Source organism: Enhydra lutris, unplaced genomic scaffold (assembly GCF_002288905.1).
Source record: "Enhydra lutris kenyoni isolate GAN:26980312 unplaced genomic scaffold, ASM228890v2 scaffoldscaffold29, whole genome shotgun sequence".
Classification (NCBI taxonomy): Eukaryota; Metazoa; Chordata; class Mammalia; order Carnivora; family Mustelidae; genus Enhydra; species Enhydra lutris.
This window is the reverse complement of record NW_019154113.1, coordinates 19,169,858-19,192,973: the sequence shown is the minus strand read 5'-3', so window position 1 is coordinate 19,192,973 and position 23,116 is coordinate 19,169,858. Positions and strand designations below refer to the sequence as shown.

The 23,116-nt window shown below is 51.3% G+C and overlaps 1 protein-coding gene across 1 annotated transcript in view; it reads left to right on the top strand.

The window, feature by feature from the left end:
- LOC111152718 (homer scaffolding protein 2) overlaps window positions 1-23,116 on the top strand; it is a 78,255-nt gene that overhangs the window by 38,941 nt on the left and 16,198 nt on the right. Inside the window, exons 2-3 of the mRNA XM_022511301.1 lie at window positions 4,434-4,590; window positions 14,310-14,441. Coding sequence (XP_022367009.1) covers window positions 4,434-4,590; window positions 14,310-14,441 — 289 coding nt within the window. The remainder of the gene's footprint in view (window positions 1-4,433; window positions 4,591-14,309; window positions 14,442-23,116) is intronic.

Below are 23,116 nucleotides of genomic sequence, written 5' to 3'. Positions count from 1 at the left end.
CGCGGGAGCGGTGGGTTACATTGTCTGCCTGAAGCAACGTTTCGCCATCCGGAAACATCTGCTTTCTATTTAAAGCACTGGAGAAGGAATGGGAGTATTTTTGAAATCCACTCCCTAAGCATCAAACAGCAAAGAAAAGAGAATAAAATTGGGTATGAAGGTAGTTTCTGTTCTCTGATACACACTCTCCTCAGCTTTTCCCTGCTGGGAGGGAAAGGCGGCCTCCTGGGTTGGAAAGTTCTGCTTCTCTTGAGTTTTTCTATTTATACTGATTTGCACACTTATCGGAACGGACTTCTGTGTCCTAGTTCCAGTGCTTTTTTGCTTTTTCAGGTGAGGCAAGATGATCTCTCAGAGCTGGGAATCTGCGTTTCTGAATTTTGGGGCGAGGTTTATAGACTTCTCTGATTTTGCCCATCACGATGGAAGGATTTGTGATATGTAGTAGACTTTCTATGATGGTCAAGGTATTAGTTCTCTTTTGCTGAGTAATAAATTGCCACAAACTTAGCAGCTTAAAACAAAAGACTCTCTCTGGGTCCAGAGTCTGGGCGTGGCTTAGCTGTGTCCTCTGCTTCTGGGTCTCTTAGGAAGTGTCTTTAAGGTGTCAACGAGGGGTGGGGTCTCAGGAGAGATCTGACCCCCAAGTTTCCAAGTGGTTTGTTGGAAGAATTTCAGTTCCCCACGGGGTATTGGGCAGAGAGCCTCAGTTTAGGGCCTCAGTTTCCCTCTGGCTGTTGGCAGGAGGCCACTCTCAGTTCCTGCAAATGTGGGTCCCCCCAGCATGGCAACACACCTCACCAAAGCCATCAAGACAGTCAAGAGAATCTGCTAGCAAGACAGACATCACAGTCCCGTGTAGCTTACTTACGCAATGACATCCCATCACCTTTGTTGTATCTTTTGGTTAAAACAAGTCACAGGTCCCTCCACCACCTCCATCATCAAGCTCGGGGCAGGGAAGGGGATTTCATAAGGGCATAGTGACTGGAGGCTGGGATCACTGAGAACCACATCAAAAGCTGCGTCTTACAGAAAGCTATTCTTTCCGAAAGAGTGGAGCGTAATGATTAAGAGGAAGGGTGACCATGTCCCTTGGACCTGCTTTTACGTCTCAGATCTGTCACTTACTGTGTAACCCAAGGCAGGTCCTTGGCCTCTCTGAGCCCCCATTTCCCCACCTGCACACCTGCCGCAAAGGATCTTTATGATCCTAAAGGAGAGGTCACGTGTAAAACATGGCAGGTGGAAGGAGTCAGTAAATACTGACTTACTTAATCCTTTCTTCCTCCTTTTCTTTAAACACCATTAGATTTGTGAATTTTAGAAGAATTCATTAGAACTCCCCATTGGCCTCAGACGCAGTTATTCATGTGGAAATCTCAGTCCTGTGGGCAGTTTCCTGGGTTCAAGGCTGCGATCAAACTGGCCCCAGCTTGCCCAGGACTGAGGAATGCAGGTCTCTGGTCTCCCCCGTGCTTGTCCTCAGCAGGGGTGTGGGACTCCCCTCACCTCTCCCCTTGCAGAGGCCTGACCACGGGACACCCGGTCTGCAGCCACGGATGTTGTGGCCAGCTGGGTCCATGGTCCTCTTCTGACATCCTTGCATTTCTGGCCAGGGTCCCCAGGGTGGCCCACCATAGCTTTGGTCCATCCCCAGAGCCCAGCCCGCAGGTTTGGAGATGGCGGCGTCTTCATGTCTCTGTGCTCAACTTGACCTGAATCACGCCTCGCAGGTGACTCTTGGCTTTGGCTTATCCCCAGTCAGGAAGCCTCCCTGTCCTTCCTGACTGGTCTCTGGTCTCCCTGCTCCCCTCACTTCCTCTCTCCTACCGGGCTCAGGGACACAGAGTTGAAGTCAGTGATGGCTTGGCCATGCGTCCTTCCCGCCCCCCCATATCTGCCCAGAGCACTTCTGCCTCCCCACGCTTTGCACTCCCAAAATCCTGTCCTCGGTTTCATCGTAGTCCCCTTCAGGCTGTGGGAGGAAGATCTGGAATCATTCAAAGCTTGTTGTTTCTTTCCGGAGGAGAGATGCTGGCCACAGGCTCACTTCTTCCGTCTTCTGTCTAGATCACCTGTTAATGTCTCATTGTGGGTTTCTCCCCAGCTTCTCTGAGGATCAGAATCACCTGGAGCTCTTGTTAAAAACGGAGCTCCCCAGGCCGTCCCCAAGAGCCAAGTTCCTGTGGGGGGCAAGGGGGAGTAGGTTGGGGCCCAGAAACTTGCTTTTTATGAAGTGCTCAGCTAATTTCTGTCAGAGGTTTAGGAAACACTGGTCTAGAGGCGCTAAAGCCCAGACCCAGTCCCTCTTGCTCAGTGTGGAGGACGTGAGCGCAGGTGAGAGAGCCGGGCCTCTGCCCCAGCTGGGGCTCCTGCCTGACCCGGGTGCCCCTCCCCCGCTCGTTAGTGCTCGGTGGGAGGGAGGCAGAGAGATTTTAGCACAACACAATTATTTTTTTTTAATTGAGGTATAATTAGCATATAACATCACGTTAGTTTTAAGTACACAGCATGATTCGGTATTTGTATACATTGCAGAATTCCTCTAAAACTCTTTTCTGTGGTTACTGTCCTTTCCACCGTCGCCTCCTCTCGCATCTGCAGAATTCCGTGTGAGCAGGCATTTTCCTTTCTGGTGCTGTACTTCAGTGATTAGCAAAATACAGTGCCTGGGCTGGTGGTAACACAGCTGGGGAGCCCAGATGCCAGACTTCCCCATGGGGACTTGACGAAGAGCGCAGGCAGTCATGGGCACACAGGCTCCCCCATAGGCTGGCCACCCTGGTGACGGCAGATGTGGGAAATTGCAGCAGGAATGTTCCTTTTGTCTCTACGTCCTATCACCGTGTGGCTGGAAGGGTATCAGTTTAGGCTCCGGAGGGTGGGTAAACCTAACCACGTTGAGGGAAGACAGACGTCTGAGTGATCCACGTCCCCAGAGGGGCTTGTCCTGCTCTGGGATCTTGAAGGGAGATTTCGGGGGGGCAAGAAATGCTTCCATTGGTTCTTCTGGAAAGCTGGCCTCTTGAACCCATTGCATTGAGTTAGCACAAGTAGCATGCCCTTGGCTTTTGTTCTCCTGGAAGAGCGGTCATGGAAATGGGTCTGCAGCCACAACTGATGGTTGATGCTGATGTTTATGGCGATAGTATTCTTTACAGGAGGCTCAAATAGTAAATTGCTTTTCTAGGAAGACCTTTCTCTTCTAAAAGAGCTTTCTTTCCAGTAATGAGCCTCGTCTAGGCAGAATAGGTTCAAAGACTGCTTTGCTTAAAACCTCTCCATCTGGAGACCAGAACACTTGAAATTCACTTTCTCCCTTTGATTTTTTTTTTTTGTATCCACTGAGTGTCCTATATTTTATGCCACCCCTTTGGATACCATAAGGATGTTAAAAGTGAATTTGTTTTGAGTTACTTTTTAGTTTTGTTTTTATCTCTAATAAATGCTCATTAAATCTCATGAACATGATACTTCAACAGAAGTATCACCAAGTTAACAACACCACCAAGTAGATTTGAGGCATCTCATGAACAGTGGGGCCACTTTTACCTGCCGGGAGCTGCTTCCCCCCACCCCACCACCCCTGTGTGATCGTATTTGGAACACTTAAAGGATTTTTGAGCCAGTTTGCCCGAAAACCCTGTCTTTAAAATTAAGTCTATTTTGTAATGAGTTTGTGTCTCCTTTTAAATTACTTTGTGAGGTCAATAGCTTACAGAATGAAATGCTGTGGAATCGGTTTCAGATTTTTATCCATCTGCTTTATTTCTTGATGCTTTATTGTCAAGATCAAAACAATTCCCCACTTTCCAGAAAGAAACCTGGATCCTGTGTCCATTTGGTTGACAGTCATGTTAGAAATTTACAGGAGCCAAAGAGCAACAACCCTACAGAGGCAAGAAAAGCAAAAGGGAAGGATTTCCTGAATTAAGCTCCTGAACCTCCAAAGATTTCTAAGTTGGGAACATAAAACTTTAGGGCTCCATCCATTACGAGCGAAGGCGTCTTGGGTAAGATGCTGCGAATTTGAGAAGTACTTACTAGAAATATAATAGGAAGTTGCAAATGGATGGCAAATCCTAAAGTTGTGGCAGGATCCTCCAAAAGAAATGTATCACAGCATCCCGAGCACGCCAGCAGGATGTCAGACAGGACCCGGACACTCGACAGGAAGCGAGGACTCGGGACCCACATGTAGAGCGAGTTGCTCCTTGCCAGTTGCCCGCAGCCCATGGGGGGTGGGTTTCCGTGACTCCCGTGCCGGCCTCTCTCCTTCCCCCTTGTCTTATTTTACTTGTCCTCCTGTATATGCATCTCTCCCGATAAGCCATTGAGATCTTTGGGGACCGCAGGAGGTGGGGCGAGAAGTCCTAAATGACACGCAAAGTCCTGCACTGACCCTCACGCGCCCTCCTCTCCTCCCGCAGAGAACAGCCCATCTTCACCACGCGGGCGCACGTCTTCCAGATTGACCCCAGCACCAAGAAGAACTGGGTACCGGCGAGCAAGCAGGCGGTCACCGTTTCCTACTTCTACGATGTCACCAGGAACAGCTATCGCATCATCAGCGTGGACGGAGCCAAGGTACCACCCGGAGGCTGATGTCACCATTCCCAGTCCCTGCCTTGTCAGCAAGAGCCGTGTGATATGGTGGTGCCCCGGGGGCTCAGTCTGTTAAGCGTCTGACTCTTGGTTTTGGCTCAGGTTGTGATCTCAGGGTCCTGGAATCGAGCCCCGCATTGGGCTCTGTGCTCAGTGCAGAGTCTGCTTCAGATTCTCTCTCCCTCCCCCCGCCCCAAATAAATAAGTAAAATCTTAGAAAAAAAGGTCAGTACGCTATGTTTCAAAGTGGAGGGGAAAGGATGCACCCAGTTCCTGCCACGTTACACAGGTGTTCCTGTATTAATCACGACGTTGGTCTAATCCACACCCTGCCTTTTTTTTTTTTCCATTTAAAATTATGGCAAATGAAAAAAAAAAAGATTTCCCTATTACCACGTTGTCTTCGTAATTAGCATTTTAATGCTTGTGTAACAGTTCCACCAAGGGCCTGCACTCTTCTTAATCTCTCCCCTTATGGTTGCCTATGTTCATGGCTTCCAGTCTTTTCCTGGTCTAGATAATGAGCATCTTTATAAAACAAGTTCTCCCACTCATTCATCACATACCTATTGCTTTCTTTTGGGTAGTTCCTTAGGCTCGATTCCTGGAGGAAATACGGTAGGCTGAGATAGTAACCATTGATTCATGGCATGTGACCACTGTGACCAGATTGCTTTCCGCAGAGTCTGTTCTTCTAGCGTGCATGAGAATGCTGGCATATTGCACACGTCCCAGCAATTATAACTAGATAGGTGTTATATCTAGTCTGGTTTTAATGTTATCATTCCTAGCGATTGAATTTGATTAAAAGATTTTGGAGAATTTCTTGAAATACCTTTTTCCCCAGGTATTATTCTGCTGTCTTCCTTGATATTTTTGCCACGTTGCTATGGTGGCAGAGTAAAGAAGGGATAGCAACAGAAGTATCGCCAAGTTAACAGAAAATAAAGTAGATTTGAGGCTTTATAATTTCTTTTCTGTCTTTAGTCAGTGTTCATCCCACTGGACAGTTTTACAATTTCCATTTTCTGCTGGCACCCTAAACTCAGTGTACCTGGGGCGCCCAGGCAGCTCCGTCAGTGGAGTGTGCGATCGTGACTTCAAGGACCATTTTGGAGGTAGTTTACTTAGAATAATTAGGTAAATCAACAAAGTCACTTATAAAAGGAGAAAATGGAATTCACTGTATTTGAAGCAGAATTCCCCGATTTGCCCTCTAAACCACCTCCCCATTTTCATTCCCTATCCATTTAGGCTGGAAAAAAAAAAGAAAGAAAAGCACAAATTCATTCCCTTTTTAGTTGGTCAGTGAGTCTGCTTTTGAAGGGCCTCACATTTATGCCTAGTGTTTTAAGACCATAACTGGTCCTGAAAGTCTTTTTTCTTTTTTAAGATTTTTTATTTCTTTATTTGACATAGAGAACACAAGTAGGCAGAGAGGCAGGCAGAGAGAGGGGGGAAGCAGGCTCCCCGCTGAACAGGGAGCCCGATGTGGGGCTTGATCCCAGGACCCTGGGATCATGACCTAAGCCGAAAGGCAGAGGCTTAACCCACTGAGTCACCCAGGCGCCCCAAGTCTTTTTTTTAGTTGGAGTATAATTAGCCTGCAGTGCTGTCTGGGTTTCAGGCTCACCATGTGTTGGACAGTTCCGTCCCTCGCGCGGTGCTCCTCACGAGAAGAGTTTTCACTGTCAGTCACCAACAAACACTTTTACAGGATTATTGACTGTATTCCCTATGCTGTACTTCTCGTCCCCACAACTCATTTATTTATCTTATAACCGGAAGTTTACACAGTGGCCCTTACAGATTTCCTCCTTCCCTCCCACCTGCCTCCCCTCTGACAACCGTCAGTTCGTTCTGATTTTTGTTGGTCCGTTTGCTTTTCGGATTCCACAAATGAGTGAAGTCATACAGCATTTGCCTTTGACTTGCTCCCTGTAGCCTGACTCCCTCTAGGTCCATCCACGCTGTCACAGGTGGGGAGAGCTCGTTCTCTCACGCCTGAGGGATGCTCCGTTGTGCGCATATGCCCCGCGCCCTTTTCCCGTTCATCGGGGACAAACACTGGGCTGCTCCGCACGTACTTTGGCTACTGTAGATAATGCCCGGGAAACACAGGGGTGCGTATCTTTTTAAATTAGTGTTTTCATTTTCTTTGGGTAAATACCCAATAGTTGATGACTGGATTGTATGGTAATTTTATTTTTGATTTTTTTGAGGAACCTCTGTACTGTTTTCCATAAGGGCTGCACCAGTTTATGTTCCCACCAGCAGTGCACGAGGGTTCCCTTTCCTCCACATCCTCGCCAACACCTGTTATTTCTTGTCTTTTTTTTTTTTTTTTAAGATTTATTTATTTGAGGGGCACCTCGGTGGCTCAGTCGTTAAGTGTCTGCCTTCAGCTCAGGTCATGATCCGAGAGTTGTGGGATCGAGCCCCACATCGGGCTCCCTGCTCAGCAGGGAGCCTGCTTCTCCCTCCTCTCCTCCTTGCTTGTATTCCCTCTCTCGCTCTCTCTGTCATAAATAAATAAAATCTTTAAAAAAAAAAAAAGATTTATTTGAGAGTGAGAGAAGTCTAAGCAGAGGGGGAGAACCCCAAGCAGACTCCCCACTGAGCACAGAGCCTGATGGGGGGCTCCATCCCATGACCCTGAGATCACGACCCAAGCTGAAACCAAGAGTCAGGCTCTTAACAGACTGAGCCACCCAGACGCCCCTCTTGTCTTTTTAGTCCTGGCTGTTGTGACAGGTGTGAGGAGCTGCCTCATTGTGGGTTTAATTTGCATTTCGCTAAGGAGGAGGGATGTTGAGCACCTTTCGTTTGCTCAGGATTTTCGTAGCCTTCTGACGGCTCCCCTCTCCTGCCTAAAGCCTGTCCCACCCTCTGCCTGTAGGCCAGCAGCCCTCGGAAACAGGGGACTGGGGGTTTGAGCAGTGGAATAGAGCCTGGTGGACGCTTCTTATTCCTCAGAGCCCCCAAAGCAGAAGGCACAGAGAAGCCTCCATTGGAATGTCCTCGAGGGAAGTTGGGAGAGCCTCGTCTCCTCCTGATCTCTTGATGAGGCTCCTTGTCCTAAGACAGAATCCCCCCTTTCAGCCACGTTCTCTCAGCAGAGCGAAAACTGCGGATGACGTTGGCCGGGCACCTCGATCCTGTGTCTTTTCCTTCCGGTTGTCACAACCCTTCCTCCTACTTAGGAAGGGAGCCCAGAAGTCCTCACTTCACGGTTGAGGTCGAGGACAGGCAGTCACCCAGCCCAGTTTCGCACTGCCTGTGAGGCTTGGCAGGCCGGCGCCTGTGGCCAGACCCCGGGACACCAGCTGCCCAGCGCTATGGTTGCAGCAGGCTGGCCCTGGGCCGGTAGAGGAGCACGTCCTGACACGATGTCACGCGAGCCGCGTGTCTTCTTCCGTGTTTGGACAGCTGCAGCTGGTGTGGCAAAGATGTCTAAAGACAGGCAGGGGCTGGTTCTTTCCTCTGAGCAAGCGGGAGGAGGCAGGGCAGCATTCTGCTGAGCGCTGAGCACGCGTCGCAGTGCCTGGCACCCAGTAGGTAGGCAGTTGTGTTTGATAGTGAGTATCTGCAAGGTGCCTTTATTATTATTAATTATTATTATTGTCGTTGTTATTATTTTCTTCTGGGAGTCACGGCGATGCTGCAGTTGAATTACCTCTTCCCTTCTCTGGGCTTCTGAGCTGGAGTCGCTGTGCCTTGTGCCGGGATGTTCTGCTAGGGGTGGTGAATCAGGGTGACCTGCTTTCTTTTCTCTGTCGACGCTGTCACTTCATCTGCTGTCCTCGAGCTGGGTTTGCACTGGTGTCGGTTGAGTTATCCAGGGATATATTGGGCTTAAATATAGATAAAATGACTTGTTTTGAGAAAGTGCTGTTAGTCCTCCTGGCTGGGCTTTTAGTGATTTGTCAAAGTGTCGGGCGCTCTGTCACCCAGCTCTGCGGTTTCTGAAGGCTGTGGCGGTGTGGCGGGGTGTGAGCCACACGAGGCAGCTAAGAGAAATCAGATGGGGTGTGTGTGTGGAGGGGAGGGGGGCTGACCCCGGAGCTGCGGAACAGAGCCAGCTCAGGGTTGGCGTGGGGGACCTGTCGATTTAGGGAGTCACTTGCAGACTGGGAACCCGGCCATGGGACGCTACTGGAATTCAGAGATGGTCTGTAGTGGTGAGTGCCCAGTGCATGTGTGTGGGTGGGAGGAGCCGCTGGAGGCAGGGTGAGGAAGGGACCTAGGGCACAGGGTGGCTGACTTCTGGGCAGATGAACGGACCCTTCTCTTGTGAGACAAGAGAATAAGGGGGGGCCGGGGTCAGGAACTAAATCACAGGCTGGGTGACACCTCCCCACTGCCTCATTTGCTCATGGGTGACAGAAAGGGAGCAGTGAGCTGGGCAGTTGTCTGGGGATCTGGGATCCTTGCTCAGATCGGGCACGGGGGGATCTGAGGAGCGTCTGCCGCCGATCGGACCCACCCGCTGGAAGTCCCGCGAACGAGGCAGATGGGTGCCTCGCAGTACGGGTTCGCCTCTTGAGATAAACAGCCCCTGCGCGAGTTACATGCTTCCCACAGCAGAAAGTGTCACCTGAGACACATAGTAAATTGCATCTCTCTGAACTTTCCCAGAGTCAGCACTTGCGTTTTTGAGTAAATTATATACATTCTGGCATGCGGTGGTCCTTTTGGCAGCTGAAAGCAGAGCCCAGATGATGGCAATTGAAAGGCCTTGGAGAGGGGCGCCTGGGCGGCTCAGTCAGCGAAGCCTCTGCCTTCAGCTCAGGTCACGATCCCAGGGTCCTGGGATCGAGCCGCACATCAGCTGCTTCTCCCTCTCGCTCTGTCTGCTGCTCCCCCTGCTTGTGCTCTCTCTCTCTCATATAAACAAAATCTTAAAAAGAAAGAAAGGAAGGAAAGAAGGGAGGCATCAGGAAACTGCAGGAAGGGAGGAAGGAAGGAAAGAGGGAAGGCAGGAAACCGTAGAAACACCGTGAACACAAGGGACTACAATTCCAGAGCGTTAAGGACCGCTCAGAGGTGACAGTGACGATGGCCGTTGGCAGCTCTTTTCTGCTGTGAGCTTTTGCCAGTCCAGGCTGCAGGTGGACGCTGCTGGGGGAGGAGAGAAGCCCCCGAGGCAGGGAACAGTGGGGGCCACGGCTGGCTTCCCCACTAGATGGTGGCTGAGCAGCAGGTGCACGTGGGTCTGCAGGGACAGGCTGAATGTTTCTGCAGGTCGAGTAAAATCCCCCTCATATTCACAGAGCTTACAACGAAGACCTGCCCGAGGGGTCTAGGAGGGAACAGCGAAGGCACGAGAGCCCCAGAGACAGCGGGGGAATCGCCGGGGGGCGTCTCTGTACCCTCCTCCCCTGGGAAGGGCACTCGCCGGTGTGGCAGGATGTAGAGGCTGAAAATCCACGCCCGGCCCCCCGGGAAAAGCAGAGCAGCAGGGACTTGGGAGCTAGAATGAGAGACTGGGGAGCGAGCGGCCCAGACACATGGCCAGCTTCTCCTGAGTTTTGCCAGATTTGGAAGTTAAAATTTGGAAGGCCTCAGAGCAAAGCTGGGGACATCTGACAAACAGAACTGAATCTCCTGAAGCGTCTCAGGGAAGTGGAGATAGAGACCTGCCAGGCTCCCAGTGGAAAGCCCTAGAGGGCCTGCCCTGAGGCAGAGGCGGAGGGAGACTTACCAGACCGGAAATGGGGCCCTGACCCAGCTCTGTCCCAGAGTGAAATAGGGATTTCTTATATTCCTACCCACCCAGCAGACAAGGCGGGAAATGTCCTTTGTAGGCGACAATATCACGTGGAACCCTAACAAGTCCTTTCATACCCATTTCCCACCATATGGTGAAAAAGGCTGGACACCCAGAGATGCAAGACCGTAGGCCTAGAATCAAGAGAAGCAAAACCCAGAGAGTAGAAGCAGGTTCTGGCACAATCCAGACGTTAGAGTCAGCATCTAGCATTTCTAAAGAACTATGATTATTATCTTCGAGGAAATAGAGGGGAAAATGGACGAAGTGGATGACAGGAAGGAGGATATCCCCCAAAGACTTAGATATATTTTTTTAAAGAATCAAATGAACATTCTAGAACTAAAAAAAATGCAGAGTCTAAAATTGAGTTCAGTGACTCAGTTTAGCAGCAGATGGGTTCTGTCAGGAGCCGGGATTAGTGAACTGGAGGACAGACCAATAGAACATATCCAGATTGAAACAGAGAGAACCAAGAATCAGGGTGATAAGAACCGGTAGGAACATGAACTGTGTTGGGCGCACTCAGGAGGTCTAGCATATGTGTACTTGGAGCCCCGGAGGAGAGCAGAGAAGACGGAGCAGAAGCGGTGTTCTTAGAATGCTTGAGAATTTTCCAAAAAAAAAAAAAAAAGAAAGAAAGAAAGAAAGAAAATTGAGTCTACAGGTTTGAGAAGCTAAATGAACCCCCAGCAGGATACAGATTCAGCTCTTGAAACCTGTTCGTCCTTGCTCTGTAAGTAGTACATACTTTAAATTCCTTTTAACCACTTACTAGCTATGTGACCTTGAATGTGTCATTAGACTTTGTTGAGCCTCAGTCTTCCCGTCTGTAAAAATGGGGATGAGAAAGAAGACTGTGTGAAAAAGTGCTTTAGGAATTATTACACTGTAAAGAAATACCAGGGGTCCTCCCCTTTGTTATTCCAGCCTGACTGACCCTGGGACAACGTGTTTGGGGCGAACTCTGGAGGTGTGTCCTGTACTCTGCTCAGCCTCTGTCCTCTGCCTTTCAAGAGGGCTTTGGGGAGGGGTTCTGGAGGCTGACTTAGAGGCATAGGAGCACAAAGATCTAGAAAGAATCAGGTTTCTGAATGGGTCTGGTGATTGCTTCGCCCTCCTGGAATTCTGGTAATTGGGAGGTGACCGGGGTTGGCTTTCTGGGATCACGTGATCCACTCTGATTCAGCGCCCAGCCACACACCTGCCCCCAGCCTGCTCTGATTCCACCATATCAGTCCCGCCTGGGGCTGAGCCAGACCCCAGTCAACCTCTGAAGTCCCAGAAGCATTCCTTTATGCTCGCCCCTGGTTTAGGTCTGCATTTTCCATGCCCCACTCCCCTGCCCCCATCTCCGATAGTGTGGGATGACAGCAGGCGGAGCTCTGGACCCGCTCTGCTTGCTTCCAGTTATCTGCAAAATGCTTGATCACGTGTCTTCACTCGCGTGAACTGTGGTGTTCTAGGAGTTATCACAGTCAAGGGAAAGGACGGGGAGTGCAGTGGAGGCATCCACGGTACAAAATGAGAAGCATGTTGTATAGAAATTCCAAATGCAGGTTTCTGAGTCTTTTCTCTAGGCTCTGCTCCTTACCAGGTCATTTCCCCCTGTGACATGGAGGGGATGATAGTCCCACCACACATGTCACGCGAGCTGATGGAAGTAAACCATTCAAGGCATGCTAAATACGTAGTAATTGCTGTTCTTAGTATTAACTTCCAGAAGTTATTTTGGCAAATAAACAAGGTTTATACTTGAGCTAATGCCTCCTTAGAAAACTCGGTAGGGGGCGGGGCGCCTGGGGAGCTGAGTTGTTAAGCGTCTGCCTTCAGCTCAGGTCATGATCTTGGGGTCCTGGGATCGAATCCTGCCTCCGGCTCTCTACTCAGCAGGGAGCCTGCTTCTCCCTCTCCATCCGCCTCTCCCCCTGCTCGTGCTCACTCTCTCATGCTCTCTCTCTCTCTCAAATAAATAAAATCTTAAAAAAGAGAGAAAGAGAAAGCTCAGTAGGCATTCATATACACATAGCGATGATACCTCTGTTTCTAGAGGCGACTCTGACTCCCTGTTTGGGTCTCTTTATTAGTTAAAGCAAGAATCTGTGTCCACAAGGTCCGTCCTTCAGCGAAATAATTGGCTGACGTTCCCACCGTGGAAAGGGAGGCCATGCTTGTCAGCGTTTTCTCTTCCCTGTTTTATCAGTTATGAGTGGAGCTGACTGTTGAGAACGCACATTTTCTTAATAAGGAAAACTGCTAGTAGATTCATGCTTTAGTATACTTACAGGCACACCGCAGAGATACGTGGGTTCGGTTTCAGACCGAGGCAATAAAGCAAGTGTCACGATTAAGCACGTCACGTGAGCCTTGTGGTTTCCCGAGTTCGCAGACTCGTCATGTGTGTGCTGCGTCCGCTCAGCGCGCCACCGCAGGACTTTGGGGAAAGTCCATGCCTTAATTAAAAAATGCAGTTTTATTGCAAAAGATGCTAACAATCCCCTGAGCTTTCAGTGAGTTGCCGTCCACGATCACGGGTCATCATCCCAAGGACAGGAATTGACAATGTTTGAAATGCTATGAGAATAATCCAGGTGTGACACGGAGAGGCGAATGGAGCGAAAGCTGTTGGGACGGCGGCGCCCGCAGACTTGCTTGACGCAGGATTGCCGCGAACCTTCAGTTGGTAGAAAGTGTGGTTATCGGGGTGCAGGACAAAGCGAAGCCGCGGAGCCAGATTGCCCGCACTCAGAAGGCTCTGTTTCTGCTCAGATCGTCACAGACTCTCTCACGGGGGGTGTGAGCTGTGGGTTCTGCCCTCCAGCCTGGCACAGACATCCGCTTTCCCCACGAGTGTCCCTGGGAGGCTTAGGGCTTCGAAGGGCTTCTGCCCGGGTGAGCCTCCCGCTGATTACTCACTAACACTTCTGGATTGTTCATTGGTTGTTTACATGTCTCTCCCCCCTTCCTACTTCTGCTGCGGGAGGATCAGGAGTCCGGACTCCTCCGCCCCTTGTCCTCGGTGAGCAGCGCGCTGGGCCAAGTAGATGCTCGGTGGACGCGGAAGGCCGGATCCCACCGGGGCTGGAGGGCCTCCTTTTATCCCCGCTTCACTTGGTGCCCTCGCTCCCCTGCCGGGGTCTCCGAGAGGCTGATCTGCGGGCTCCAGCCCTGCGTCCGCGGAGTCTCTGGCTTCTGGCTGGGGCCGGCCGCTGGCAGGGACCACAGGGCAGAAGTGAGGGTATCCGTTCTGTGGGCTCCCTCCGGGGGGACGCCGGGCGCAGACTTGTATGTCAAGATAGCCTGTGGCTGCCGACCACGACCCTGGCCTTCTGCAGCCTGTGGCCTCTTCCTCCCCTCATCCTTTCAGGCCACGGAGGGGGCACCATTGAGCGCCCAGTCCCTGCACCCCTGCCGACAGCTTCTCTACACCCCGCTCGTACCGCTACCGTTGCTTTCTTTGTAAATTAACCGTCCACGATCATCCCGATCGGAGCACGGCTATTCCTTCTTGTCGGGGAACGACGAGCCCCAGTCGCCGATGGAGATTCAAAGTTGTTCAGGCTGCACATGGGGGCTCCAGGTGCTTGAAAAGGGACATAGCGTGGCTCCTCCGAGAGTGTGCGGCGTGGCTGGCTCACCCCTGAAGGCTATCGGTGCCCCGGAGCTCTGGGGAAATAAACAGCAGTTTGGGAAACTAGTCTCTCCTTAGGGCAGACTTTCTCCCGCCAACTGTAAGATCTTATTTTAGAGCGACCATCTGTTTTTAGGTCTCTGCAAGGACCCCTGATTATGGGTGTGTGTCTGATTCGGCAGAGGCTGTGCTGGGAGGCCCCGGGGGCAGGTGCCGTGGGGCGAGGGTGCGCGCGCACTGGGTGCTCGGTCCAGGTCAGACCCAGCGTTCAGCTCCTCTTTGTCTGGCTCTTTCCTGCAGGTGATCATAAACAGCACCATCACGCCCAACATGACCTTCACCAAGACGTCGCAGAAGTTCGGGCAGTGGGCTGACAGCAGAGCCAACACCGTGTTTGGCCTGGGGTTCTCCTCCGAGCAGCAACTGACGAAGGTAAGGCGGTCGTCCCGTCGCACGCTCTGTCCCTTGGTCCCCGGATGCCGCCACTGGACAGAATTCCTCTCCAGGCTTTGATTTGAGCCCCTCTGGTGCCGCAGGGCTGCCCGACCCGATGACCTTTTAGAGACCCCAGGTGCCCCGAAGTGGAGCCGTTGTTGGGGAAGGAAAGCTCACGTGCCACCTGCCCCTGCAGAGCCTGAGGTCGCGGCCCCAGCAAACCGCTCTACCTGTGGTTCTTTCCCATGTGGGGTCACCCCAATCCCTGGGTCCCACATGCACCTGACAGCTGTCAGCATCAGTGACCCGTTAGCAGAGGGTGGGGCTGCCGGATACCGACAGCACACAGTTCCCGCCCTGGGGTCCCCATACCCCTTAAAAGGTCACAGTGTTTGGGGTACAGGTCGCTTTTTTCCCCCTGGGGAAAGGATTCATAGCTTTGATTTGATTCTCTGATGGGGCTTGGGACACACTCTGTAGACAGTCAGAAAGGCGTCGAGGAGCCGATGGTGACTGAACACAGGTGGAAAACCCCAAGGTCTGTGGGAACAGGCTGAGCGCCTCGGATGGCAGGACGGAGCTTCTCTGGGCAAGGGGGTCTCCTCGTCATAGGCTGCTGGAAGAGCTGTGTGGGGTATGGGGAAGGCCTTGCCCGAGAGCAAGACTGGCTAGTTTACAGGACACAGAACTTACAGGAAGGACGTCAGAGGGTCTCCGAGAATCTGAGGGAGTGTGGAAAGGGAAGGGCCAGAGCCGGACTGGCTGCAGGAGTCTTGGCTTTAGGACTGACGTCTAGATGGTTGCTGTGAACGTACTTCCTGAGCTGTGGCCGGGCCCACGCGGTGCCAGGTGCTGAGAAGACAGAGCTGTGGTCCGTCCCAGAGGCGTTCACAGAATCCCAGATTCCAGGGGACTTGACTGGGTTGCTGTGTATACTGAAGACAGCTTTCGGGGGAGGGCGGTGGAGACAGGTCGGGAAGCCACCATGCAGGGGCCCACAGATTTGCACCTCGCGTCTGTCTAGCACACGAGCACAGGCTGTGCACACACACACACACCTACACACTTATGCACACACACATATTTCTAAGGAGGCCTGCAGCCTGCAAGGCAGCCATCGTACCTCCAGCAGGAAGGAGCCCCGATGGAGGACACCCCACGGACCGTGCTCTTTGGCATCTCCATGTACTTCCATGGGGATACCACTCCCTAGGAGCCCCAGAGACCGGAAATGGCCTGGTGGCCCTCTGGGCATCCCTCTTGTGCCTGCATGCTCGCAGAAGCATTCTTTCCTGGGTGACAAAACCTCCCCTCCAGGGGCGCCCGAGTGCCTCAGTCCATTAAGCATCTGCCTTCAGCTCAGATCATGAGCCCAGAGTCCTGGGATCAAGTCCTGCATCGGGGCTCCCTGCTCAGCGAGGATCCTGCTTCTCCCTCTCTCTCTGCCCCTCCCCCTGTCCGTGCTCTCTCACTGTCTCTCCAGTAAAAACATAAAATCTTTAAAAAGTAATAATAAACCTCCCTTCCAGTTCATCAGGGCCCTGACACAGGGAGGGAAGCAAAATTCTTGAGTCTAAGTCTTCGGGTGTCATTGTGGAAACAATGTCTTTTGGTCCCCGGACTCGTGTGCTGTGCCTTAGAAGGGAAGCAGCGTGTCCCACGCGTCTGGAAAGCATGTGTTGTGACGGGCAGCCCCGCAGAGTTCTGCAGGGTGAGAGGACTGAGAATCCTTCACTTCATTTTGTCTGCGGAGAAGTGAGTTTGCTGGTTTGAGCCAGTGCTGTGTGGAGTAGACGACCTCAGCGGCAGCTCTCTGAGCGGCAGGAAAGCCGACGGTGTCAGGTGAGGACGAGTCACTGTGTCCTGTGGACGAGGGGCCGAGGCAGGCGGCTCTTCACCAAGCAGCTGGGTGCTCACGTCAGGGAACAAGGCGGAACTGGGGGCTGCGGTGGGATCACTGTGGTTGGCGGTGGGCACGCAGCCCGCCAGAGGTCGGGGTGGCCTGGAGAGCAGGAGTGAGTTGTCAAGGTCAACTGGTGCCTGTCTCCCTGGCACCCAGGCCAGTGTGTCTGTGAGCCTTGTGGCAGGCCCTGGGCTGCCAGGAGGAGAAGGTCTGGGTGTCCCTAGATCGGCCCTAAGGATTCCCTTTGGCACGAACGCGGGGAGCTGGGGAGACTATCTTAGTCCATTCAGGCTGTCAGGACCCCGGGCCACACACCGGAGAGCTCATGCACAGCAGAGCTGGGCTCTCGGAGCTCGGGGGGCTGGAAGGCTGAGACCAGGGCGCTAGCGCCGTCCGCTTCACGGGAAGGCCTGCTGCCTGGTTGTTTGCCGGCACCTTCTCGTGGTGCTCTCCCGTGCTGGAAAGAGAGCCGGGGGGCTCTGTGGGGTCTCTTATGAGGGCACCTGTCCCATTTATGCAGGCACCTGTCCCATTTATGCGGGCTTCACCCTCCTGAGGTGAGAGGTGACCTCATCACCTCTCAGTGGCCCTACCTCCTGATGCCTCACCCTGGGGCCTAGGATCTCAACATAGGAACTTGAGGGGGTCACAGGCTTCCAGCCGGTTGCAAGCACTCATGTGGGATGTGAGAATCTTCAGACTCCAGTTCCACGGGACCCCCTGGGTTCCACTGATGTCGCTCTTCCCAAATCTCTTTGTCACTAACCTTCCAAATTTGTTTCTTCCCAGTCCCTGCCCAGGCATTGAGGCCCCGACCATTTCCCTAGGGTTCAGGGCAGATCGTGACCCCAGGCCACCTGCCCTGTGCACACTGGACAATGAGACGTTCCAAGTCACGTCCCCGGGGGAGGACTTCCCTTTTCCATCATCCTCTGCACAACAGCAGCAGCATGAGTAAACCCATGACACCCCGGGAGAGAGGCTGTGACCAGGATGTGGGGGTGTGAGGGTGGGCAAGGCTGTGGCCAGAGCCCAGCCCAGGACTTGAGACCGTGGCCTGTGAGAGATTTCAAGCCAAGAAGGAAAACAAGCGGCTTAGAGTCATAGGCAGGTTTTCCCGGCAGACTGGGTTGTTCTGGTGCCGATCAGGGATGCTGAGGGCCTGAGTAGGAGCCGGAGGGACTTGGGCACTACGGAGGCACTGAACCGGTGGGACCTAGTGAGTGGATGTGGGAGGCGGGGGCTCTGGGATATGGACGGACTGACAGACAGAGGGAACTGCTGTTTTCTGAAACGAAGAACAGGGCTGTGAGAATCCGAGAATTTATGTGACGTGGAAGTAGGTATGATGGTGATTTGTTGAACAAATGATACCAGCACCCGTCCGAAGTGGACAGCAGATTGGGTGCCTGTCCCCTCTGAAGGAGCACCTAGAGGTGGCCATGGTGTGGGGGTGAGGGGGATACTTGGGAGCAGCCCCCCCGCCCCCCCATGTCCGCTCCCCACACCGGCTGGTGTCCTCACACCTCTGGGGAAGCCCGCGGAGAAGCAGAGGCTCCCGTGGGAGGCAGGGCCCCAGCGCCCCTGACCCCGCCCGACGCTCCGGGCCTTCCAGAAGCACCAACGGCTGACAGAATTGCTCTCAGGGGCCTGGAAGAATTTCTTCCCTCTTAAGAGGAATCAGAGGAGCTGGGAAGCATAAACGGTGAATGTTTGTAATGAATCGAAAGCAGGGAGAACTCAAGACAGAAATGAGAACAGATTGTTGAAGTTCACTCCCTGGGTCTCTGAGACCCGGGGAGACCTCAGGCCGTGCCTGCCTCCCCGCGCGGCCACCCCTCCCTTCCCCAGGCCGAGGGAAATGTCCTGTCATCACAGAGGAGGGCCCCATCTCCCTGAGTCCCTCGGCCGCCTTGGGCGACGCCCGTCGGACCTGCCTTTGTCACAAAAGCTTCTCGGGTGTCTCCTTTGTTCAGAATGTTTCAAGTCAACGATTTAGCCACACGCTGATAAATTACCGTCAAGTGAGGCTTGCAGTCTCGACAAGTGGCAATTAGCCGGCAGAGAGGAGCTCGGGCCTGAGGGGACGGCTGTGGCCGCACGTTCCTAACTCCTCTGAGCAGCGCCCCGCGGTCCGGAAAGAGGGCTCGGTAATCACACCCTGTGACTGGGCGAGGAAAAGGAACTGTGGCTATTTTCGCTTAAGAACAATTTACACACTGTCTCTCTCTACCCCCCGGAAGGAAAATAGGTGCCTTGGTCTTTGTTGCTCCCAAGATAAGGACCCCTTCCCACCACAGTCCCCAAAGCACTACAGGGACGCTCTCTGCCCTTGAGACAGGCTTTCCAGAAACGATAGCAGCTGCGTATTCCCAGAGGTAAGCGGGGGCTCATCGGTCCACCTCAGCCCTCCTGAAGACCCTGGGAAGCAGCTTGCATGTGCTGATAAAAGGACAAGCTGCTGAACAGAGACCCAAGGAGGTCGATGCAAACATGAGAGTGAACCAGTGGTGAGGGGAATGTTCTCTCCAGCAGCTGACCTCGAGGGGCCGCTGTCCCAAGTTTGGCTCTGTGTCACTTATCACAGACAGAAGGAAGCCCGTCCTGCCACAGAGGGGCTGATCCAGGATGGGGCTGCTAGTGCTCTGTGACTGATTTGTCTAAAGTCACACATACACACACACACACGCACACACACACGCAGTGCAGTGTTTGCCATTGACCCATTTTAATGATTTCGTCTGTCACTCAGATGTGTATCATTAGGTTCATCAAGTCTGTGCTGTTGTGGGAACATTGCTCTGTCTTCTACCTTTCTGATTTAAGGGCCGTTGTTTTAGAGTGGGGGAGATTAATCATTCTTTTGATATGTTGTAGGGAGAATGCTTTGGGCTACAAGTAACAGGAACGAGTCACAGTGCTGAAGCAAATAGCATTATTCCTTTCATACAAAACTGAAGTCCTGAGGCAGGCCATTGCCAGCATCCATACGATGGCCACGTGATGTTGGCTGGTGAGGTCTGTGCGTGACTGTTTCTTTTATTGGCCTTTTCCTCATGGTGCTAAGATGGCTTCTCAAGCTCTGTCCATCACATCTGCATTCATGGCAAGAGGGAGAACGCAGAAGGGTTCCTTATGAGCTCCCTTGGCAGCAGCGTGGGTCCGAAGTCAGTCTTCAGTCCCTGGGCCACCTTCCCACAGCAGGGGTTGGGGGCTGTGGAGAGAATTAGGTTGTTATGACCAGCTTAGACTGGTTCTCATTCTTTCCCACCTGGGAAATTTCCTGCTCTGGTCCAATTTGAGATGTTATTAGCCAAGAGAAAACAAGAAATGGATTCTGAATAAGCAAGTAGCGTCTGCCACAGGGTCTTCGATGGCCAAGGCCCAAAAAAAAAAAAAAAAAAAAAAAAAAAAAAAGCCACAAATGAAACAACGGTCTTTCATTTCTGGCATGATAATGATGAAAAAAATGATGATTTTAATTTTTTAAACAGATTATTAGTACAAGTTTAAACACTACAGAAAATGATCCTAATAAGTAAAGATGTGAGAATTTGGAATACATTTCAGAAACCTGGATGCTTTGAATATCCTTTGATCTGTTGGTTTCATTTATTGGCATCTATTCTAAGGAAATAATTATACCTGAGCACAGATTTCGCTGTAAGAATTTTCCTTGCAGCATCATTTGTAACAGCAAAAGCAAAAAAAGAAAAACACCATCCACATGTCCAGCGGTAAGAATCCAGGCTAAATGAACTCCAGTATATCCTTCAGGGTATTGTGCTGTATGGCAGTTTAGAAGCTTTACAGAATTTTGTATGATTACATGGAAATATTAATGTTGCACCGTTAATTGCAAAAGTGGCTATAAAATGAGGTGGACGACATCGTTCTGGTTTTGAGAAGAGATATGTGTAATGGAGCACCTGGAGGGCTCAGTCCGTTGAGCGTCTGACTCTTGATTTTGGCTCAGGTCGTGATCTCAGGGTCCTGGGATCGAGCCCCGCATTGGGCTCTCTGCTCAGCGGGGAGCCTGCTTCCCCCCACTCTCTCTGCCTGCCTCTCTGCCTACTTGTGATCTCTCTCTCTCATAAATAAATAAAATCTTAAAATATATATATATATATATATACGTAATGGATGCATATACGCAGATAGGAAGCTATTGGATGTGTATGTAATAAGTGCGTATCGCCGGATGATAGGACTATAGGTTTAAAAAATATTTTTTTCTAAGCTACCCTTTCTAAATTCACAAGCATATGTGATATTTTAGAATAAGGGGGAAGATTAGAAAACTGTAGATTTGGAGTCGGGGGATTTTTCACGGAAGAACAATCCTCTGGGGGCCCTTGGTTGCTGCCCGGTTCCCATTATTATCCAGAATGCTAGGATTAGCATCTTTGTATGGAAGCCCCCCCCCCCTTTTTTTAATGTTCTCAATTTTTCCATAGAACTGTTTCCCAGAAGTGGTATCACTAGGTCAGTGGGTATGAATGCTTTTTTCACTGATGATCCCCATTTCCAAATTGCTTCTCGGTGGGGCTGTACCGCCCACACAATGGCCTGGAAATATCTTGTCCACACCGGGTATTGTAATTGTATTTAATGTTTGCTAATTTAGCGAGCAAAGAATAGTACCTCATTATTTCGATTTGCAAGAATAGTACCTCATTATTTCGATTTGCATTTCCAGCGGGACTGAACAGTCTTTTTTATCAGTGGCTTGCTTACTGTTTTTTTTTTTATTGGTGAATTTTGCCGTTTATCTATTGGGCTTTTCATTTTTTCCGTGTGCACAAACTCTTTCTCTGCTAGAGAATGGGGTGCCGGCCTAGCTCCGGATATTCCCCCCTCCAGTGGCTGTTTCCCTTCTGATTTCATGTTTTTCCCCTTTCCTGTTCAAAAGCTTTAAATGGTTGTGTAGTCGAGTCTGTCACTCCCGTGATTTTTCTTTTATTTCTTCCAAGTTTAGATAATTACCCTCTCACCCTTTAAGCAGGAGTTTGATAAATGTTCAATTCTGTTTGCATCCAGATTTTTATTTTTATTTTTTATTTTTTTTGTAGATTTTATTTATTTATGTGACAAAGAGAGAGAGAGAGAGAATGCAGGGGGAGCGGCCGGCAGAGGCAGAGGGAGAAGCAGGCTCCCCTCTGAGCAGGGAACCTGATGGCGGGGCTGGATCCCAGGACCCTGGGATCATGACCCGAGTGGAAGGCAAACACTTAGCTGACTGAGCCACCCAGGTGCCCCACGCATGCAGATTTTTTAAAAACATGCTTACCCCTTTACCTCACTGAAAATGTATCATGCTCCTCGTTTGTAGTAAGGATTTAAACTCATTTCCCTCTGTTTACTGAAGTTGTATCACGTGTTATGCATCGAATCATTTTTCCCCTTCCGTGGAAGATTCCTCCTTTGTCACCAGCTCACGATGATATCAATGGTCGGGTCCGTTTCCATCGTGCGTCTACTGATAGCCCATCTTTTGGAACGATTTTTTATTTAAAATTTATCTGATAGGGTTGATCCTACTTCATTGCATTTTAAGCTTATTTTCTGGAATTTTCTTTCTGATTCTCACCCATTTGAGTGTAAAACCAAACCCTCTACAAAGTCAGAGTTTCTCTGGGGACAGAAACCCAATCTTTCTTATGTATCTCGGTGTCCCCAGAACAGCCTCTGGCACGTAGCCATAACGAGTTCCTGTTTCTGAATGAATGAATTTTATGGCGCTCTCTTACTAAAGGTCATGGTTTCCTGGCTTTTTCACTTTCATTTTTTACTTGAAGAAATTAACCAAATGAAGGCCAGAGAAGCCCAAGTTCCCTTTGCTGTGCGCCTGCCGCACACCCAGCAAAGCCGCATCTCTTCTCCTCTGGTGGTGCCGAGGTGCGTCGTTGGGCCGTTGCACAGAGGAGGCGGCCGGGGCTCGGCGTGGTTCAGTGGCCTGCGTTTGAAAGGCTGGTGAGGGTCGGAGCTGAGCAGCTTGTCTGAGCTAGCCAGGAAGCAGGTAGATCTCAGCACACGTAGTGTCCGGTGTCGGTGTCCGGTGGCCTGTGTGATGCTGGCGCTTATGAGACCCCCTTCCACGCCGTCCTTCTTGGTATCCCGAGCACCTGAGCGTGGCCATGACCGCAGTGAGACCAGCCACTCCGGCGGCTCTTCTCTTCGCATCTCTGTGAGCCAAGAGTGTGTGTCCTTTTCCCTTTGCTGAGATGTTCGAGGAGGTCATTACTGGGAATGTCACCATCACTTTGCAGTCCTGTGGGGACGTGTGTTATAGACGTACGTGTGACAGCTGTTCGCAGTCTCCCTTCTGCAACTGAGAAGGACAGTGGCTCGATGGAGCGGAGGAGAGGAATGGAGCTGGTCGGGGCCCCCACTCCATGTCGGTATTCTTTGCCTCAGGCCTGTCTTGGCCTTCAAGGTCCCCATTGCCTATTTCAAGTTGAAGCTTTGACAGGTAATTTTCTTTGAAAGAGGGAGCCAGTACGATTCTATCTTACATTTTAAGGTAACGGGGCTTCTCTTTGCGAATGGAAAATCTAATCGGTAAATACTTAGCAACTGCCACGGGCAAGACTTTCGGCGTCCTTGTTGGCACAAGACGGTAACTGGAGGCATGGAAGATGGACCTGGGCCCAAGTTCAGGTTTACATTTATTAACTGTATGATCGCGGGCTTGACCAACCTAAGGCTGCCCTTTCTCATCTGGAAACGATAGGTGAGAATCCCCGTCCTGCAGAGTAGTGGTGAGGAG